The 21312-nt window shown below is 36.5% G+C and overlaps 1 protein-coding gene across 2 annotated transcripts in view; it reads left to right on the top strand.

The window, feature by feature from the left end:
* The window catches only part of ATRNL1 (attractin like 1), a 530678-nt gene that overhangs the window by 482255 nt on the left and 27111 nt on the right, over positions 1-21312 (top strand). Inside the window, exon 29 of one of the 2 annotated variants that reach the window (XM_087964473.1) lies at positions 20636-20748. The exons of the other annotated variant lie outside the window; for it this stretch is intronic. Within the exon in view, the coding sequence (XP_087820599.1) occupies positions 20636-20718 (83 nt within the window). The 3' untranslated portion in view covers positions 20719-20748. Of the gene's footprint in view, positions 1-20635; positions 20749-21312 lie in introns of those variants that run through there. 2 annotated transcript variants of the gene reach the window in all.

Below are 21312 nucleotides of genomic sequence, written 5' to 3'. Positions count from 1 at the left end.
CACCCACTACTCGTGCAAATGGAGTACACGCAAATGCTTACCCACTGCTCGTGCAAGTGGGGATGCATGCACACTCGCCCACTGCTTTTGCGGCCCAGTTCCGAACAGCTCACAGCCCAGTAGTGGCTGCAGCCCTGGGGTTGTGGACTCCTGCTCTAGGTGTCTCTTAACCCTTTTCAGAACCCATAACTCCTCCATGAACCATTGGGAGAATCAGGAGTGATGGGACAACAGAGAACACACAGGCGTAATCGTTCCCAAAGTCTCAGCTGCCCTTTGATTCAGGTTATTCAGGTTGTCCAAGAGTTTGGTGGTGCCATGCAGTCAAACCTCCAAGTTATCCCCCAGTTCCCTCTGGGACCCCTTTGAATTTAATAGTCATTGGAGTGGGAGGGCAGACTGCTTGAAAATACCAGTCTCCCTGTAGAGGGAGAGTGGCTGAAGAGAGTGTTCCACAAATTGTATAAAATATCTTGCATTTGCTAAATATCTCAAAGTAATGCTTTCCACAAAGTAGAGATTTAATGTTAGAGATTTTTGAATGTGAAATTGGTTATGTTATTTGTTATTTTATTTGGTGAAATATGCATCATTCTTAAACTATAATTTCTCTTTAGTCTGAGGGAACATGTTAATAAATTGTGCCCAGAACAGCACTTTATTCAACAACTTATAAAGTTTTTATATAAAGTAATAGGTGGGTGAATAGAAAGAAATATTGAGATTACTGAATATGTTATCATAGCAGGTTTAGCAAACAAAAATATTATTAGGGTTTGAAAAGAGAAACAAATTACTTCTTAATATTTTCTTCTTTACCCTTATTATACATCCATTATATAATATAAAATTGGACTTGGTGAAGTATGCAAATGCCAATATTATTCACCACATTTTTGTTCTTATCGAATTGTGGCTTATATTTTGGCTGAAACATCAAAACTGTCACTATCTGGACAAAAACTACCTGTAACATTAATTAGATATCCTCTCTGAAGCATTATCTCCATAGGCCCAAAGTGTGTAATACAGGTGAAACTCGAAAAATTAGAATTTTTCGTGCAAAAGTTCATTTATTTTAGTAATGCAACTTAAAAGGTGAAACTAATATATGAGATAGACTCATTACATGCAAAGCAAGATAGATCAAGCCGTGATTTGTCATAATTGAGATGATTATGGCTTACAACTCATGAAAACTCCAAATTCACAATCTCGGAAAATTAGAATATTGTGAAAAGGTAAAATATTCTAGGCTCAAAATGTCCCACTCCAATCACCTAATTAAGCCATAACACCTGCAAAGGGTTCCTGAGCCTTTAAATGGTCTCTCAGTCTGGTTCAGTAGGAATCACAATCATGGGAAAGACTGCTAACCTGACAGTTGTGCAGAAAACCATCATTGATACTTTCCATAAAGAGGGAAAGCCTCAAAATGTAATTGCAAATGAAGTTGTATGTTCCCAAAGTGCTGTATCAAAGCACATCAATAGAAAGTTATGTGAAAGGGAAAAGTGTGGAAGAAAAAGATGCACAAGCAGCATGGATGACCGCAGCCTGGAGAGGATTGTCAGGAAAAGGCCATTCAAAAGTGTTGGGGACTTTCACAAGGAGTGGATTGAGGCTGGAGTCAGTGCATCAAGAGCCACCACACACAGACAGATCCTGACATGGGCTTCAAATGTCGTATTCCTCTCGTCAAGTCGCTCCTGAACAACAAACAACATCAGAAGCGTCTTACCTGGGCTAAAGAAAAACAGACCTGGTCTGTTGCTCAGTGGTCCAAAGTCCTCTTTTCTGATGAGAGCAACTTTTGCATCTCATTTGGAAACTAAGGACCCAGAGTCTGGAGGGAGAATGGAGAGTCACACACTGCAAGATGCTTGAAGTCCAGTGTGAAGTTTCCACAGTCTGTATTGATTTGGGGACCCATGTCATCTGCTGGTGTTGGTCCACTGTGCTTCATTAAGTCCAGGGTCAATGCAGCCATCTTCTAGGAGATTTTGGAGCACTTCATGCTTCCTTCCGCAGACGAGCTTTATGGGGATGCTGGCTTCATTTTCCAGCAGGACTTGGCACCTGCCGCCACTGCCAAAAGCACCAAAACCTGGTTCAATGACCGTGGGATTACTGTGCTTGATTGGCCAGCAAACTCGCCTCACCTGACCCCATAGAGAATCTATGGGACATTGCCAAGAGAAAGATGAGAGACATGAGACTGAAAAATGCAGAAGAGCTGAAGGCTGCTGTTGAAGCATCCTGGTCTTCCATAACACCTTAGCAGCGCCTATGTGCTGAGTATATATGCATGCGTATACTTTTCAGAGGTCCGATATTGTTCTGTGTACAATCCTTGTTTTATTGATTGCATGTAATATTCTAATTTTCTGAGATTGTGGATTTGGGGTTTTCATGAACTGTAAGCCATCATCATCTCAATTATGACAAATCATGGCTTGACCTATCTTGCTTTGCATGTAATGAGTATATCTTATATATTAGTTTCACCTTTTAAGTTGCATTACTGAAATAGCTGAACTTTTGCACAATGTTCTAATTTTTCGAGTTTCACCTGTACATGTAGAAAGAGGAGCCTGAAGTTAAGATGTTTCTCTTTTATTTTGAGAAAGAAATTGTTAAATTAATCTGAGCTGCTCTGTTAAACTCTTTCAAGAAATAGATTCATTAAATGGGGAAATAGACTCAGGCTGCACCCTAGCAAGAATGGCATTTTAAAGTTTACTAAATCTGAAAATAACCTATTTTGCAGGATAGTGCTTTCCTAAATGGAGTTGGTTTCCAACTCACAGATACTTCTGTCCTCCCAGTATCTGCTGGAGTAGCAGGTAGCGGCTGTGGCCAAAAGAGGTTTTAAATGATTACATTTTGGACACAATTGCAGCCATACCTGGAGTACTCTATGCTCAGTCATTCATGCACTTGTCACCTGGTGATTTGGACAACCAAAATTCTCTCTACATGGGTCTACTCTTAAAGCCTGTTCAGAAACACCAGCTGATACAAGACACAGCTGTCCATATAGTTTTCAAAGACCAAGTTTGTCTGTGCAACACTGCTAGTTAGGAGTTTCACTGATTGCCAGCTAGCTTCCAAGTATGAATAAAAGTGCTGGTTGTAACTTTCAAAGTTTTGAAGATGTGGTAATTTAGCCTACCCCTAGGAATAGTGATATTAATAGCAGTTATAAGAATATCATGGAATTTTGTGAGCCCTTCATGTGTCTTCATGAGCAGTATTTTGAAAATGCTTTAGTGATGTTAGTGTACTTTAACAGAATCTTGAAAACCCATCTCAACTCAATTTATATAGCCACTCCTGACTTTTCATCTATTCAGTTTTGCACTGTTTGCAAATATGATGCCAATTTAAAAAACCATTTTCCTACCAGGCACACATTTATGTCCAAAGTTTGCACACCTTTCAAAAACCTTCAGTGTGAAACTGATTAAAGTCTGGTCAGTTTCAGGTAGTAGTGCTGCGCAATCAGAAGGTTGCTATTAATTAAGGTCACAAAGCTTGCAGTTATTGCTTTTGGGGAAAGCACTAAATTGTGGAGAAAAACAAGTCAAGAAAAGATAGATAGATAGATAGATAGATAGATAGATAGATAGATAGATAGATAGATAGATAGATAGAAAAGGCAAAAATGGGTGAAGCACAGGGCTCTGCATGACAAGTTCATCTGAATGAGATGGGATCAACCAATAATCTTTACAGCATCTCTTTCTTTCACTTAGTGATTATATCACTTCCACTGTAAGGAACAGTTTATGGTCATTAAATTCTAATTATCAATTAGAATTCATTGTACACTTATTAGTTTAGGATGGTGCTGTTTTAAGTTTCCTCTCATGCTTTGTAGTTTCCTCAGATTGAGATAGCTATTTTTAGTAACATTTCTCTTGATATTCCATCATCGATTTCAAAACATAAAAGCCCAAGTAAATAATTAAATAAAAAAATAAACCAATTCAGCATTGCATTATTTCTATATAATTATTTACATTGTCAAAATCTAATTTATCACTTAGAATTCATTGTACTTTGATTAGGTATTATGGAAAATTCATTAATTACCTAAGCCACTTATTTTTCAAATTTAAAGCCAACTGTTTAGAGCAGGGGTCTCCAAACTTGGCAACTTGAAACCTAGAGGACTTCAATTCTCAGCTTTGCTGGCTGGAGAATTCTGGGAGTTGAAGTCCTTCAGGCTTCAAGTTGCCAAGATTGTAGACCCCTGGTTTAGAGATCATCATGCCAATCTGTGATTTAGAACATTTCCAATCCTATGCATACAGTACATATGTAGTATGCACATCTGTACTAAGAATATAGAGCCAGTTTGGTGTAGTACAGGTATTCATCAAGTTACAGCAGTTCACTTAGCGACTGTTTAAAATTATGACACCCAAACCCACAAAAGTACTTATGACTTGGTCCCAAAGTTACGTATGTTGCAGCACCACAGCAGTCGTTCGCCATTACGACTGACCACACAGATGCTATAACGTACCTCCTGCCTATTTCCTGCCTCCATCCTGCCCTGCTGGGTCTTCACAGGCATTGGGCCTGCGTTCCTAGTCTTCCGGATTCCACTTGCCCTCCTCCACCCCATTTCTTATTGATTACTTAATGTTCAAAGATCTCTAGAATTTCAGAACAGGAATATACTGTAACAGAAAAGCAGACAACTTTTACTCAAATGCTGGTAACGCTGTAAGGATTTGAGATCTAAGGAAAACAGCTTTGCCAGCATCTGAATAAAAGACATGTGTCCCTATAGACTTTCTTTGGTCCCAGCCTGGGAGGTAGCAAAGCAACCTACTACTTGCTGCTAAGTGTCTGATTTGAATGAGCAACTTCAGGGATTGGGGCAGTGGTGGGATTCAAAAATGTTTACTATTGGTTCTGTGGGCATGGCTTGGCAGGGGAAGGTTACTGCAAAATTCTCATTCCCGCCCCACTAACCTGATTTCCAGCTCTGTTCTCCTGTGCAGGACAATAAAAGAAGACCCAGCCAATCAGCTGGGACTCATGAGGCAGATAATATATGGGGGTGGGGCCAGTCAGAGGTGGCATTTGCCAATTCTCCTAACTACTCAAAATTTCCGCTACTGATTCTCCAGAACTGATCAGAACCTACTGAATACCACCTCTGGATTGGGGCCTGAAGGCAGATGTAGCAGCCAATCAACACAGAGCTTGCAATTCAGCTCAATGACCAAGGAAACAAGCTCCATCTTACATTCATAACTCAAGGATTACCGTACTTAAGACAATTGGCTAGAAATGGGAAGGCTGTGAGTTCTCGTCTCATCTTTGACTTGAAGCCAGTTTAGGCCATTTGTTCTCACCTTAGGAAGAAGGCAATGGAAAACCTCATTTGAAATCTTGCCAACAAAACTGCAAAGACTTGTTCACTGTCCAGGAATCAATGCTATCTCAAAGGTGCATGCATGCACATGTGTGTGTGTGCATACAGACAGAAAACCAGGGGTGGGATTCTACCAGTTCACACCTATTCAGTAGAACTGGTTGTTAACATTCTAAACAGTTCAGAGAACCAGTTGTTAGAAGAAATTACTGGCCTAATCCTGTAAGGAAGGCAGGAAGGAAACATTCTGATGTTGCTTACAGAAACTGCCTCTCCTTTAACCCTTATTACATTCTTGGCAGGACTAGACTTCCTGTCTCAGGAACTTCTCTGGAGTTGTTTTTCCCTCCTTTGCTGGTACTTTGCTTGTGTGGAGTGACTATTCAAAGTTACAATGGCACTGAAAAAAGTGACTTATGACCATTTTTCACACTTAAGACTATTGCAGTACCGCCACAGCCATGAGAGGCCAGGTGAGGAGATGCGTGCCTCGATGTGAGTGATATTGAATTGGCCATGCCCAGCCAATAATATGACCACCAAGCCACGCCCACCAACTAAACCATGCCCACAGAACCGGTTGTTAAAAATTTTGAATCCCACCCCTGCACAAAACGTATTCATTACATTCAGTGGGATTTCATCTAATAATTAAGTATAGGATTGTGCTATCATATTTTCAAAAGAAAGCCCAAATAAAGCACTGACAAACATATTTTAGAGTGAGTGTTCACTATTTCCAGTTCATTTTATCTCTGTTGAAAGATGTTTAAAAGAAAAAAATGTCCCAGGTGTATGCTAGTGAAAGAGTTAGAGAAAAAGAAAGAAAAACAGAGAACAAGAAACAGGAAAGAAGGAAGGAAAGGGAAAAAAAGAAAGGAAAAGAAAAGAAAAAAGAAAAGAAAAGAAAAGAAAAGAAGAAAGATGCTTTTCTGGAATCTCTTAAAATTAGAATGCAATCATATAGTGAATATAGGGGATTTTCTTATTGAATACAACAACATGTATCAACAGGTTAATTGCATGCTTCTATAGATTACTGGATAATTACATTTAAGAGGCTTAAAGATTTAGAAAGAAGGAGCTGGAACGTATTTAGTCTATTGTTACCTTTGTTTATGTATTCTGTTCCATGGAATTTATAATTGTGGATTTAAATTTTTCTAAGATAAAGAAATGGCAGTCATTCAGTTCGTTCAATAGCAATTCCCAAAAACTTGAATGTAGTGAATATAGTAGCTATAATTTATTTAACAAACATTAATTAAAGAGGAATAAAATCCTCAAGAAAGCCAATTTCCTCCCCCCATCATGAATTTTCACAAGATTGTTCATTACCTGTAAAATTGGAAAATGGTATATTCAACTTTGGAGAACAGGCAGCAGAGAATTATATAGAACAATAAGTCACTAAGGGTTTCTTTTTCTTCTTCTTTTACTTAAGAATGTCAAAAGGGAGGGGTTGCACATGAATAGCTTGAGATATAATGTAACACACAGTGAAGTTATATTAGCTGGAAAGGAGAGAGAGGAAGGGACATCCATCTATAAAACATATTTAGTTGCACCATGAGGGTGGAGGTTTCATTCTCTGAACTTTTGGGTTGGTTTCCAAATGTTTCGTTACCTGGCTAAGTAACAGCTTCAGCAAAGTTTAGAGGAAGATATTACCTAGCCTGGTAACCAAATGTTCAGAAACCAACCCACAGGCTACAACCTGAGTTACAGGTATTTGCCACTGCAGCATCTCCATCAAAAATTCTTTTAATGTTGGAATTCTCCAACATTGGAAAGACCAAGTATCAAGGCTGAGAGAGAAATATGAGAAATAATATGGTGTTATACTTTTCCTTATCTGGTCTTGCAAAGGATATCCGTATAACTTTTTGAACAGTGAGCCATATGATTGCATAATTGCATAACCTTAGGGTTATGTTTTATTGCATAATAATATTGCTATTTAGTACCAGAAAAGTGGTATTGCATGAAAAATAGATTCAATGTTACTTAATATGTGAATATTCTCTTTTTTCTATAGATTCGCCAACTGATTTTTTTTTCTTTTCTACCCTTTTAAATATTTAATTGATGTCTAAAACATAACCCAGAAAAAAGAAAAAAAATGCAGAAAGACTGTAGGAGAGAGATATACTGCCCTTAAAATTGATGACAATGTTATTAAAATTAAGACAATATTGAATAATTAGCAAAAGGCCACTATAACAAAACATGTGTTAGAATAAACAATCAAGAGACTTTTCTTCTAATCTAAAAATTCTATCCTCATTTAGGAAGTCAGACAAAAGCTACTGTAATACCTGATGTTAAGAGAAAGTCAAAATTGAAATGTGGTACAGATAGCCCTTGACTTAAGAAAATTTCTGTTGCTACGTGAGACAGTTGTTAAATGAATTTTGCCCAAATTTTTGACATTTTTTGCCACAGTTGTTAAGTGAATCAGTACAGTTATTAAGTTAGTAACATGTATGTTCAGAACTACCTATGTGTGTAAGCTTATAATGCATTAATGCTTTCCAAATTGAGTTAAATTTTGTATCAGACTTATTTTTAAATGCAGAATTATTTTTATGTCGAAGCCTACTTTCATTATTTAGTTTGTTCTGTCTTCCAAAGACAGAAGTATACATTATTTCCAATAAGAACACAAAGTACTCTGGCAGCAAATATCATTTTCAGAGCCAATTCCATATACTTTGGTTTCATAATGTTTAGCAAAAAGAAAATCTGGCAAGGAGGAAATTCCACCTTTTAATGTCATTTAAAACGTCCTCAAGAATTTTGGTTCCTGACATCAAATGCAAAATAATTACTCAATTTCCAGTTTTTAGAAAATGAATGATCTGTGTTGGCACTAGAGTAAATACCAATGGTAAAATATTTTGTACCAGTTTTCTCTAAGGATGAAATTCACAGTAAATGTTGCAGTCTATTGTCCTCTTTAGATTCCTTGTAAGTTTAATTATACAATCTTTAACCTCTTTAGTTTCTAAATCATCTTCAAAAATCAAAGCAAAAATAATTTCCAAGGAATGTTCTAAGTTCCGTATCATGAGTTTTCTAATTCAATCAAGTATCTAAACATTTTACCTTGTGTTGTAATTTCTTTTGGATTATGCTACCATATTTTCCTGAAAATAAAGCCCAACCAGAAAATAAGCCCTAGCATGATTTTTCTGGATGCTTGTAATATAAGCCCTACTCCAAAAATAAGCCCTAGTTAAGATTGTCAGCCATCAGTATTGTGGTTGCCCTGGGGGAGTGGGATGTGTGGCTATCTTGACATCGCTCATGTTGGGGGACTCCTGTGGGATCCTGGTGGCGTGGAGTGGAGAGAGGATACCTGGCTGCCTCTTGGGGATGGGGACTCTCCATCCTTCCCTTTCTCTGGGCCATCTTGGGTAGGGGTAATGGGTAGAAAGATCATCCCAAGTGTGTGACAGAGCTGAAGGATTGGGGGCAAGCACATAGGGGCTGTGGCATGGCGGCAGCCCCATCCCACCATGTACCTTACCTTATGGCAGCAGCACCAGCAGAGGCATGGGGGGAGGCTCGTGACCCAGCCTCTAGATGTGTGCATGGCCTTCTGCAAAGAAAGAAGGTGGGATGGATTGGGCAGATGTGGACCCCAGTGCATTCAGTGGGCCAGATCACATGCCTACCCCCATACCTCTGCCTGTTGCTTGGAGGGCCAGCCCAACAGTTGCAGCACTCAGACTTATCTGCTGCCGGACACTGTCAGCCCCTATGCACTTGCTGCTGCCTATGCATGTGCCAGTGAGGTGCCAGGAGAGTGGAGGCCACTCCCTCACCATCTCTGGTATTATGTTTCCCCAAAAATAAGTCCTAAAGCATATTTTAGAGCAAAAAAAAAGGAAAAAAAACAGGTCTTATTTTGGGGAAAACACAGTATTTATTTGAAGATGGACCAGTGAGGTGATTCAGAGAATTTCAAAGCAAGAATGTCGAATATTTCATCTTTGTATTTTTTAAAGGAATACCTCTTGTAATCCACTCTTTTACTCTAATATACAGTTGAAACTTGAAAAATTATAATATCGTGCAAAAGTTCATTTATTTCAGTAATGCAACTTAAAAGGTGAAACTAATATATGAGATAGACTCATTACATACAAAGCAAGATAGGTCAAGCCATGATTTGTCATAATTGTGATGATTATAGCTTACAGCTCATGAAAGCCCCAAATCCACAATCTCAGAAAATTAGAATATTACATGCAATCAATAAAACAAGGTTGTACATAGAACAATATCGGACATCTGAAAAGTATAAGCGTGCATATGTACTCAGTACTTGGTTTGGGCCCCATTTGCAGCAATTACTGCCTCAATGCGGCCTGGCATGGAAGCTATCAGCCTGTGGCACTGCTGAGGTGTTATGGAAGACCAAGATGCTTCAATAGCAGCCTTCAGCTCTTCCGTATTATTCGGTCTCATGTCTCTCATCTTTCTCTTGGCAATGCCCCATAGGTCAGGCGAGTTTGCTAGCCAATTAAGCACAGTAATCCCATGGTCATTGAACCAGGTTTTGGTGCTTTTGGCAGTGTGGGCAGGTGCCAAGTCCTGCTGGAAAATGAAGTCAGCATCCCCCTACTGTGGAAGGAAGCATGAAGTGCTCCAAAGTCTCCTGGTAGATGGCTGCGTTGACCCTGGACTTAATGAAGCACAGTGGACCAACACCAGCAGATGACATGGCTCCCCAAATCAACACAGACTGTGGAAACTTCACACTGGACTTCAAGCATCTTGCAGTGTGTGCCTCTCCATTCTCCCTCCAGACTCTGGGTCCTTGGTTTCCAAATGAGATGCAAAAGTTGCTCTCATCAGAAAAGAGGACTTTGGACCACTGAGCAACAGACCAGTTCTGTTTTTCTTTAGCCCAGGTAAGACGCTTCTGATGTTGTTTGTTGTTCAGGAGTGGCTTGATGAGAGGAATACGACTTTTGAAACCCATGTCCAGGATCCGTCTGTGTGTGGTGGCTCTTGATGCACTGACTCCAGCCTCAGTCTAGTCCTTGTGAAAGTCCCCAACACTTTTGAATGGCCTTTTCCTGACAATCCTCTCCAGGCTGCGGTCATCCATGCTGCTTGTGCATCTTTTTCTTCCACACTTTTCCCTTCCACATAACTTTCTATTGATGTGCTTTGATACAGAACTTTGGGAACATCCAACTTCTTTTGCAATTACATTTTGAGGCTTTCCCTCCTTATGGAGGGTGTCAGTGATGGTTTTCTGCACAACTGTCAGGTCAGCAGTCTTTCCCATGATTGTGATTCCTACTGAACCAGACTGAGAGACTATTAAAAGGCTCAGGAACCTTTTGCAGGTGTTAGGGCTTAATTAGCTGATTAGAGTGGGACACTTTGAGCCTAGAATATTGAACCTTTTCACAATATTCTAATTTTCTGAGATTGTGGATTTGGGGTTTTCATGAGCTATAAGCCATAATCATCTCAATTATGACAAATCATGGCTTGACCTATCTTGCATGTAATGAGTCTATGTCATATATTAGTTTCACCTTTTAAGTTGCATTACTGAAATAAATGAACTTTTGCACGATAACCTAATGTTTTGAGTTTAACCTTTATATTTACCATTCTTACATTTATTTACCACTTTTTATTTATTTACTGAAAATATAGACAGCTTTATGAAGGACTACACAATCACTGTAACCCTAGATTTCCCCCCAAAATATTACTTTTTAAAAATGAATGATTTCTAATATTGTGGTTACAATCATTTTTTTGTTACTTTCCTCCAAATAATGAGTACATCATATGACAAAAATTTTAATGGAATGCTAGGAGCAGCAAGGAAACAACCATACAAATAGCAAAAAGAACATTGTTTATGAAAATATATGAACTATGTTATTTTCCCAACACAAGCTTGATCATTTTAGAAAATCAAATATCACTTATAGGGCGGAGCTGGCGTCGCGACGATACGGCATGCGACCTTGGTGGTCTGAGATTGCTGCCGATATCTTTGCTCCTGGACAGTTCTATAGGATCTAAACCATCCCGAACAGACGGTGAGAGTGAAGAGCACATCCTGTCGATCCCAGGGATACCGCAAAGTCCCTGGTAGATCCAGGAGAAGCTCTTCTTGCCAGCGGCAAAGAGGCAGCCATTAAAGCTGCTGAAGTTGGGACAGCTCCGAAACGGAAGAGAACAGAAAGAGAGTGTGCCGGTTTGGTGAGAACTTTTTCTTTATTCTAAGATCTGAAGGACACCCTAAGGAAAAGAAAGAATCTGTAAAAGTTTTGACAGAAGTGATTAAGCGGCGATTTTAAACAGGAATGTCAAAGTAATGTGTTTTTTTTTTCATTGCTGGGTTTTCTATACATGATCTTATATTTTGAAACTGGACTGGTTTTTTTCTTTTACATCTATTTTTTTTCTCCTTTTTGATTTTGTAATATTTTAGGCTAGAGGCTCCCTTTTAGTTATTTCTTTTAAAAAATATCTTTTTTTAAATTAATTCTTATTATATCTTGCTTGGAAAAGGAGGGGGAAAGTGAGAGCAAAGAAACTTTGTAACACTGCCAACTAGAGGCTTGAAAATATTCTATTTCCCCTGTGACCAGATAAAGCTGAGAAAGAAAGAACTGAGACTTTTTTTCAAGGACATTGCTATTTGATAAGCTAGAGGGAAGAGAATGGGAGAGTATTATTGCAGGTGCTCTTCTGGGTTTCTATCAACATCTGGAGTCTGGTGTTGAAACCTAGGGGGGAAAAGGGTGATAAGTTTTTGGAGAAGAGAGTTATAATAAGAGCCTTGGATACTTAAACAAAGTGCAGTGTGTTCTTTTTAGTTTTTCTAAGTTGTGCTATCCCTCCTCACCAGCTTTATCGTATTTCATTTTATCTTTTTTTGTTTCTTGTAATAACTATTTGGATTTTTGGCTTTGTTGGAGCTTGTCTTTGTTTTTCTTTTTTTCTTTGGAAGTCCAATCTCTATGCTTGCTTTTTATTTTAAAAGGAAAGCCTTAGTATTAATGTTTCCTTTTTTTTTTTAAGGGAATAACCTTTTTTTCTCCTTTCCTTGTATTTTTGTTTTTTCATCTACCTTTCTGGTTTATTTTTATGCACTTGTTTCTATTTGAGACCTCCAATCGGATTAAGGTGTTGAAGAACCTGAAGAATTTTTCCCTTTCCTTTTTTTTCTTTATTTTTTTTTCAAGCCTTTTTCTTCATCTAACTACTGATTGGATTAAGGTATACAAGAACCTGAAGAAATTTTGTCCTCCCCCTTTTCCCCCCTTTTTTAATCATTATTATTTGCCTTCTTTTTTCTACTATTTTTATTTTGAACTATAATTGGTCATTTCACAATTGGATTAAGGTTTAGAAAAACCTGAAGATTTTGAATTGCTTAAAATGAGTAGGAAATTTACAGCTTCTGGTTCTTCAATTTCTATTTCTTCCTCTCCACCATCTGGAGGACAACGTTCAATACAGACAATGTTACGGCAAGAAAAAGAACAAGAAAAAGTGACTCTGCAGATGATTATGCAAAGAATTCAAAATATTCAAGCAAGATCAGAGAATATTGAAAAGAGAATAGAGAACATTGAACAAAGAACAGAAAACATTGAACAAAGAACAGAGAACACTGAACAAAGAACAGGGAAAACCAATGAAAAAGTGGAGAACATCCAACAAATGATGTTGAAGTATGATGAGAGAGTCCAAAAAATTGAAGAAGAAGATAAATAAAGAGATAAGAAGATTGGAGATATTGATAATATATTAATGGTGGTTGAACAAGATAAAAGTGGTATGTTGAGATGGGAGATGGATAGATCAGAATTCTATCTTAGATTCCAAAACGTAGAGGAAGAAAAAGGACAAAACTTAGCTGAGATAATGATAGAAATACTGGCTGAAGCTTTGGAAATAACTAAAGAGAAGATGATGGATGGAATAGATGAGGTTTATCGAGTTTTCACAAGATATGCGGTGAGAAATAGCTTACCAAGAGAAGTTCACATTAGCTTTACAAAGAAAGCCATTAAAACGCAAATATTGCAAGTGGCAAAAGAGAAAACATTGAAATATAAAGACAAGGAGATTGTGGTCTTGAAACAAATACCCAGAAGAGTGAGAGAGATGAGAAGAGAATACCGATTCCTGACTAAAATGCTACTTTAAAAAGAGGTGAATTATAGAGGGCTGATTCCAGAAAGTTTAATGTTCACATGGCAAGAACAGAGACATAGAATTGACTCAATTGAGAAAGCGGAATTATTTTATACAGACTTTTTTGAAGGGAAAGAGGAAGAGGCAGAAAAAGAGATCTCACTAATTGAATTCCAAGAGGATTGCCAAATGGTGATTGAAAAAGAAGAAGGTGCAGTAGGTGGAAAGGTGGAAGCCAAAGAACAATGTGAACTAAGATCTATGAGAGCTGCTAAGCCTAACTACAAAATATAACCATGGAAGAGAAAAAATGATATTTTTATTGGGAATTTTACCTGAAATATATAGTAAAGACTTCAAATACCTGCTTGTAAATATATTAACTGGAAAAATGAGAAAATATCATCACAGGAGGAAATCATTAAGAAAATATTGGAATGTGCTGAAATGAGTAGATTGACATTTGAAATTAGAGAACAAGAGGATAAACAATTTTATAAAATTTGGGATCTATTCTATCAGTGGTTAGACAATAAAATACAGTAATGAAATATGTAGACTCTTAGAAAATAATAAATATATAAAGATGTACTTCTTTCTTATTATATCTACAAAATGATTTTAGGATAGATTTGGGATGATAATATGAACTGTTATAAAACAAACTAAGTAAATTATGATTATCTTGTAAAACATGAATGATTAAAAGTATAGTCAAATGATTGATTAATAATGATACTAAAGTATTTAATTTTTGATTGAAAATATGAGATTATATGCAATGTAATTGTAATTGAAGATTACGAAATGGAAGCACAAAACAATTTGTAAACCAACCGGCACACTGTATGTACACATATGGAAAATGGCTTGATGTTTTTATGTTTTTTTTTGTTTATGTTTGTTTTTAAAAACCAATAAAAATTTATATATATATATATAAAAAAAGAAAATCAGATATCACTTATTAATAGGTAAGAGTGGATGTTTCCCAAGCTACTCATAGATCTCTATAGATAACATGCAGAAATATCAATTCCACTGAATTAGGGGATGTGTTTCCATGTAGCAATATGCTGTAAAGGTCACAGCAAGAGAGAAGTATTGTTTTTATGGATCATTAATATATTTTACTCAATATTGTCTAATCTATCTTGTCTGGGAATGTATCTCCTGAGCTTCAGACCGGAGTTTTCCTCATTCTTATATGGGGATACCAGGAATTAAGCAGCATCAGATATTGCAGAACATGTCTCCATTGTTGAGTTATAATTTTTTCAATTATACTCCTCACTTTCAATTGGGAAAACCACCAGAGAGTTAACAGGGCAGATATATCAGGGTTAGCTAATTGTGTGTATGTATTTTGGAAATAGTCTTTTTCTTAACTCTAATGTCTAGCTCTAAGCATCCAAAATGGAAAATTCTGACCTGAGTCACTCAAGTCATTCTCGGACCTGAGTCATTTTCTTCCCTATAAAATGAGTTTTATTATTGTAATAAAATACATCAAATATAATAATGTATTATAATATATAATAGTAATGTATTATTTTTAATGCTCAGACCTGCATCTTGACATATCCAAGAACCACACTCAAGAATAAGCCACAGTGATTTGGTTGCAAGATCTGTTAGCTATTTTTAAACATGAAAGTAGGACTTATAGATGAAGAATGGATTTTCAATTTCCTTAGCACTGCAGTTGCATACAGTATTAATATATTCATAAATTAGACCCTACAGCAATGTGGCAAACTGTTAAGTAGACTTTATCCCATTTTATAGAAAAGAAAATTGGGTGACTGAGGTCAGAGTTTTCCATTTTGGATGCCTAAAGCTAGACATTTAAATCTACTCAAGAACATTTTATTTCATATTTGATTTGCACATGTTTAAGGATTTTTAAATCAGATAAGCAAAGGATAGATGTGATATTCTAACATAAGTTATATGAAAAATACCAAACCATTGGAGAAGACAATAACTTATATAGAGAGTGGATTTTGTACATAGTACAACAGAATAAAAAAAAAAACCTGATATTTCCAAAAATTACCATGATACACTCTAATAATTAAGTCCAATTAGTAGAAATCTTAATAAATAACAGGATTGTTGAAAATTATTCCAATATAATATATCTATTACACTCCATGGAAAGACAAATCTTTGCATATATACTAACGTCCATAAACACACAAGATCCAACAACCTTTTCAAAAATTAAATCGGGGGAAGAAAAACCTAAGAACACTGCAAGTATTTCTTCAAGAAATAGTTGCATTTGTGAGTTTATACACACACTCAAAGTCTATATATTTTATGGCAAGTGATTGAAGTAAAACATGAAAAGATATGGGGGAGCAGAACCACTTATTTCCATCTCCTGCAATTTGGGCAAAGAAACCACCCCTTATGTTCACAGTAGATTATAGAAACTGCAGACATAATTCACAGCAAAGAGGTTGTGTTTTAATCTGACTGCTAGCTTGAAAACATTCCTTAGACATACAGAGAATTTAAAGTTTCAAGTCCAGAAAAAGTAAGGTAAAAATACTGTTGTCTTACTGGGATTGGATTTGGTAGAAGGTAGGAGATGAATGAATTAATGCAGTCTTATCCTGATGCTCATTTTGAGGCAGATAAATTAAGGTTATAAAACTCCCGTCTTCTGGAAAAGAGGGATGCAAGAATGAAGGTAGCCATTTCACCTTCACTGTCCTTTTATTTAAAATGTTTCCATTGAATGGGTATCCTTGACCCTGGTAACATAACAGTAGTTTTTTCTTAATATTGAAAATAACATGGCAGTCCTTGCTGATGAAAAAACATTATTATACATTGAAAATCTTCTGAATCACAGTCACACAGAAATAATTCTGCTAATTGATCTTTTAGCAGAAAAGCAACTGCAGGGACTTTTATATAACCAACGTACCCCAGTTACTAAAAAAAATAGAAATTTGAAGAACAGTCTTATATTAATATAACAGAAATATGATAGGTGTTGAGATGTTTTCTGATCAGATTCTTAAGTTGCCCAACACCTTCTGTAGATCTCCCTTATCTGAGTGAGGTAATGTAAATTTTCTCTGTGCATTTGCACAAAGTCCTGAAATATATCCTCCCTAAAAATTAATATATATTTCTTGAAAAATGGCGTACTGCCTTTACAATCAACATATAGGAATGCATACAGTGTACAGTAAGCTGGAAACAGTGTAAACAGATACAGTATTCATGATATCTATGATAATTTAGAAAAAAACATTTTATTAGCAGGATTTATTAAGTAAATAATTAATTTCCCTAATATTTATTGCTATTTTTTTCTATTGAACTTACTTTGAGTCAACTTATATTGAGAGCACAAATTGCAGGGTTTTTTGTGTGGGTATTCTAGTTTGTTTATTTTTTCTAAATAAAACAGCAAAACGTGTGTATATGAAAATTAGCTTTAATAAAAATGTTGAAACACTGATTACTAGTAAGCCTAACTGGCTTGCATAATTAAAACAATTATTTCATCAAAGAATTTATAATTTTAATTGTCTAATATGCAATTAGTGATTTTTAAAATAATTCCATTTAATTTCTGTTTTTATGTCCAAAAGACCTTTTATCATAAAAAGCAAAATAGTTTAACCTATACAATTATACTTCAACCAATTAAATTAAAGCAGTGCATATTACTAAATGCATTTAGTAAGCCATAGTAAGCCCAAGGGAATATACTGGAATAAGCAAGTCTAAAATGGCAAAGCAATGAATTAAGGAAATCGGGTTTTTTTTACTTTTTGTTTTTTTAATTTTCAACTTCAACCATTATGTAAATTTCTCCAGGGAAATTGCAAAAAAAAAAAAAAAAAAAAAACTGAGCTCATGCCACTTCTCTTTTGGCCTGAATTTAAAATGGCAGGCTAAATATGGAGAAAAAATTGTGAACTTGTCTTCAGAGTATTTGAGCACTTTTTCTCTTATTCCCACTGAACATTTACATATTTACACATGAAAAAGAGCTACGCTTCAGCCAAATTCCCAGATTAGGAATTTGATTGATTTGTATTTAAAACATCTTTTTGAGTGTGTCATATGCCATTTGGGACATTTTCCTTGTAGCTAGTTGTGACTTTTCATTATTTACATGGCCTGGTTTCTTGACAGACCATCTATCTTCCATAAGAACTACCCACCGTATTCAATCCTGTCAGAGCCCTTATTTGAAGTTTCCCTTCTCTGTAATAGCATCTCCCTCTGGAATGAAGGTCCTCCCCTACAATTCAGATGGCCCCTCCCTCTGCTGTTCATTAGAAGATCTGTGAAGCCTGACTCTCCCAGGCCTTCAGCAAACAAAAGTGAGTTCCTCACTTCATCTCACTTGAATTCTTTTAAAGCAGTATTAATTGTGAACAAAAAGTTTAGGGAAGTTGATATATACACCTCTAGGGTAAAAGTTTGACTTTCCTTTGTCCGCAGAAGAAAGTTCTCTAGTGAGTTGCAGGAACGGAACTCAAGTTTTTAGGATTTGAGTTCTGTTTCTGCACTCTCCGAAGGAATTCAGCTTTCCTCAGCAATCACCTCTTTCAGCCAGAGCCCAGAAACAAGAGGGAGTCCTCTTGGCAGGCAGCAATAGCTTGCAAATTTTTCCTACAATGCAGCTCTTCTCTTACAATATCTATAACTATTGGAAAATCAGTAATTTATTCATTATTTCTAATCTGCATATTTCAATCTATTTCCATTTCCAGTCTAATTGTTAGTTACTAACATGTTGATAGTGATCTCCTTATCTGCCAATTCTGCTCTTCTAATTATATTAATAAAAATGTGTGCCCTCTTCCATTAACCCTCATTTAAGAGATCCTACTGTGATTCTGTGCAATAGAGTCTGCCCTCTAAATCAACCAGAAACTGTGATGTTTTACAATAAGATTTAAAACTATTTTTCTACCGGCCACCTTTTTGTGATTTTTATCTTTATGGCCTTACTCCAGTTCCAGTAATTCACTCTTCCTCTATGACACATAGTGCTCACTTCGAACACTCATTCAAAGTCACAATGGCACTGAACAAATAAATGGTAGTTATAACTGGTCCTCAAAGTTTTGACTTCTGCCATTCCTGAAGTCACATGATTACCATTTGTGCCTTTCTCTGCCAATTTCCCTCAAAGTCAATGGAGAAACCAGCATACAAGTTCGTAAGTCACTTTGGTAATACATACAGAAACACATACACACCCATCTCCCTGCAATCGCACAGAACCACATCATCCATTTCCCTCAGTTCCCTATGCTTGCCTGAGGCTGCACCATCTTTTCTTGACTGTCCTGCATCCTTGCATTCCCTGACTTCCCTATACTTGCACAATGCTACAACCCGCCCCGCATCCACCAGCTTTCCTAACTCATTGTACTGAGCCTTCCAGGACCATCTCTTGCCATACATACATTCCCATGGCACCTTGTGTTTCTTGGGGTTACAACATTCACTGCAAGGACTGTCATTGCTAAGTGATGTTGTCATGTGATGTTGCACTTTACAACTGCTTCACCTAGCAATCCTGATCCCAATTGCTGTCATAACCCAAGTATCAGCTGTATATCAGTAATTGGACATTGTCTCCTGCAACATATTCCTCTCTTCTGCTTATTTTTTTAAAAATTTATGTCTATTGAACTCAATTGATGGAGTTTTTATTTCTATTAACAGTAGTAAAATTAAATTCAAATCACATAAATATGCAGCCTGCAACTAGACGTAGCTTTGTATCTTATCTTCATCGCTATTGAAGAGAAATATTCCAGAGGCAAATATTCCAGAGGCAAATTGTTGTTCATATGGGAAAGAAGGTAAGATAGAATCAGCAGGCTATGTATCACTGTCAGATTTATAGAGGTTTTCTCTCTATGTATACCATAGTATCTCTGTGGGGCTTGTGCTATGCAGATGTGGTGTTTATTTTGGGTGTTTGCAGATCATAACTATTTCTGTTTGTTTGTGACAGCACAGTTCTAATTACTCAAATGTATTTGTATAATTATGCCTCCAAGTGTGAAACATTTCCACATTTAGTGGTGCATTTTCTAACATAAAGCATTGAACATGAACAAAACAGTAAAATGTATGTATTCCTGCAGCTTCTTGCAGGCTCCCAAATCAATTTTCACCTTTTGGAGTTTTTCTAGAGTAAGGGTGTCAAACTGGCACCCCTTGGGCCAGATGCATCATGCGAAAGCCACGCCCATCCCAGTTCTGCAAAAATGTCACAATATATCATGTGACGTCAGTGACGCAACCGAGTTTGACACCCATTCTCTAGAATAAATCTGGAATATGTGCAGAAAAGGGAAAGAATTAAAAGAAACTATACCCCCTGTACCATATCATACTACTTGCAGAATATTATAACTCAAGGTCCTTTAAATAAATTGTTTCTTTTTCATAATGCCCTTAGTTGGGTTTTTCAGATTTTTCAGCTGCAACCACTGTGATAAAAGGCAGATACTTTTTCAGAAATAATTTAATCTCTAAAACCATTTCTGGTTTGCATCAGTGAATTTCATTGTTAATTGCTTTCTTGTCCTCCAGTAGATCATGTTTGCACTTGCATTGTCTCTTTCAAGCAGAGGTTGCCTTATTCATCATTTTCCAGTTCATAGAATGTGTATCATTTCAAAAATATGTATATCTTTTTTTACTAAGCTACTATGATGTTCTCAATCCAAGCATATTCATTTATCGTTTTTCTCTCCTTAATGTCTGGGACCAAGCCAAGATTCTGTGTAGAATCATTTGTAAATAATAATGCCAACAAGAATGTGAAATTGATCCTAAATGTATCAGAAAAATATTTTATATCTTAATTTACACCAGCAAAGAGCTTCATTTTTGAATCTTTCCCCACTGATACTGAAGAAAATAACTTTAATTTTCTCTCCTTCCCTCCTTCCCTCTCTCTCCTTCCCCCCTCTCTCTTTCTCTCTCTCTCTCTCTCTCTCTCTCTCTCTCTCTCTCTCTCTCTCTCGCGTGTGTGTGCAATTTCAGTGGAAACCTGTTTTAGAATTTGCATTCTTAGAGAAAGTTATCTTTTTATGTTAGTGATAACTAATGTAAACTGGCACCTGTAATGTGAAGCATATCACAATTGTAAACTTTTCTTGACTTTTACACTTATTTCCAATTACATATAAAAACCTTGGTAAAACATTTCTAACTGCTCTTTATTTCTTTGTTATAATCTATTATAATTGATACAGGGATTTACTGTCTAGAAATGAACGTTGAGGGCCAACAATTTCAACCTCTGAGTCACATCAATGTTTCAATTATGATAATTATGTTTATCTCCCTCTCTGTTCCTTTTCCCAGACTTGAAAGTAGGTGTGTGCCCACTCACAAAAAAAAACCTTTATACTCCTTCCCTTATTTTTATGGGATAGAAACAGCATCAACATAACGATAAGCATCAAGAACATAGGATGCACTTTCTGCCTTGCTGTGGCTCCTGGTTTACATTTTAATAGCACAGTCAGATTGATAGTCCTTAATTCTTGGCCATGCTGATTGGAACTGATGAAAGTTGAAGTCCAAAATTACTGGAGGATTTATTCTTATTCTAAACTTAAATTCTGAGGTTCAATATTCTCAAATGGTATCACTTATGCTTTGTGACTAATGAATAAGATGCATATCAGCAGTTGCGAGTATGGAGTTAGAAGGCA

Source organism: Notechis scutatus, chromosome 4 (assembly GCF_049901735.1).
Source record: "Notechis scutatus isolate UNSWTSFEM ecotype Mainland chromosome 4, rNotScu1.2, whole genome shotgun sequence".
Classification (NCBI taxonomy): Eukaryota; Metazoa; Chordata; class Lepidosauria; order Squamata; family Elapidae; genus Notechis; species Notechis scutatus.
Note: the sequence above shows the minus strand (reverse complement) of the source record. Positions and strands in the feature narration are given on the sequence as shown.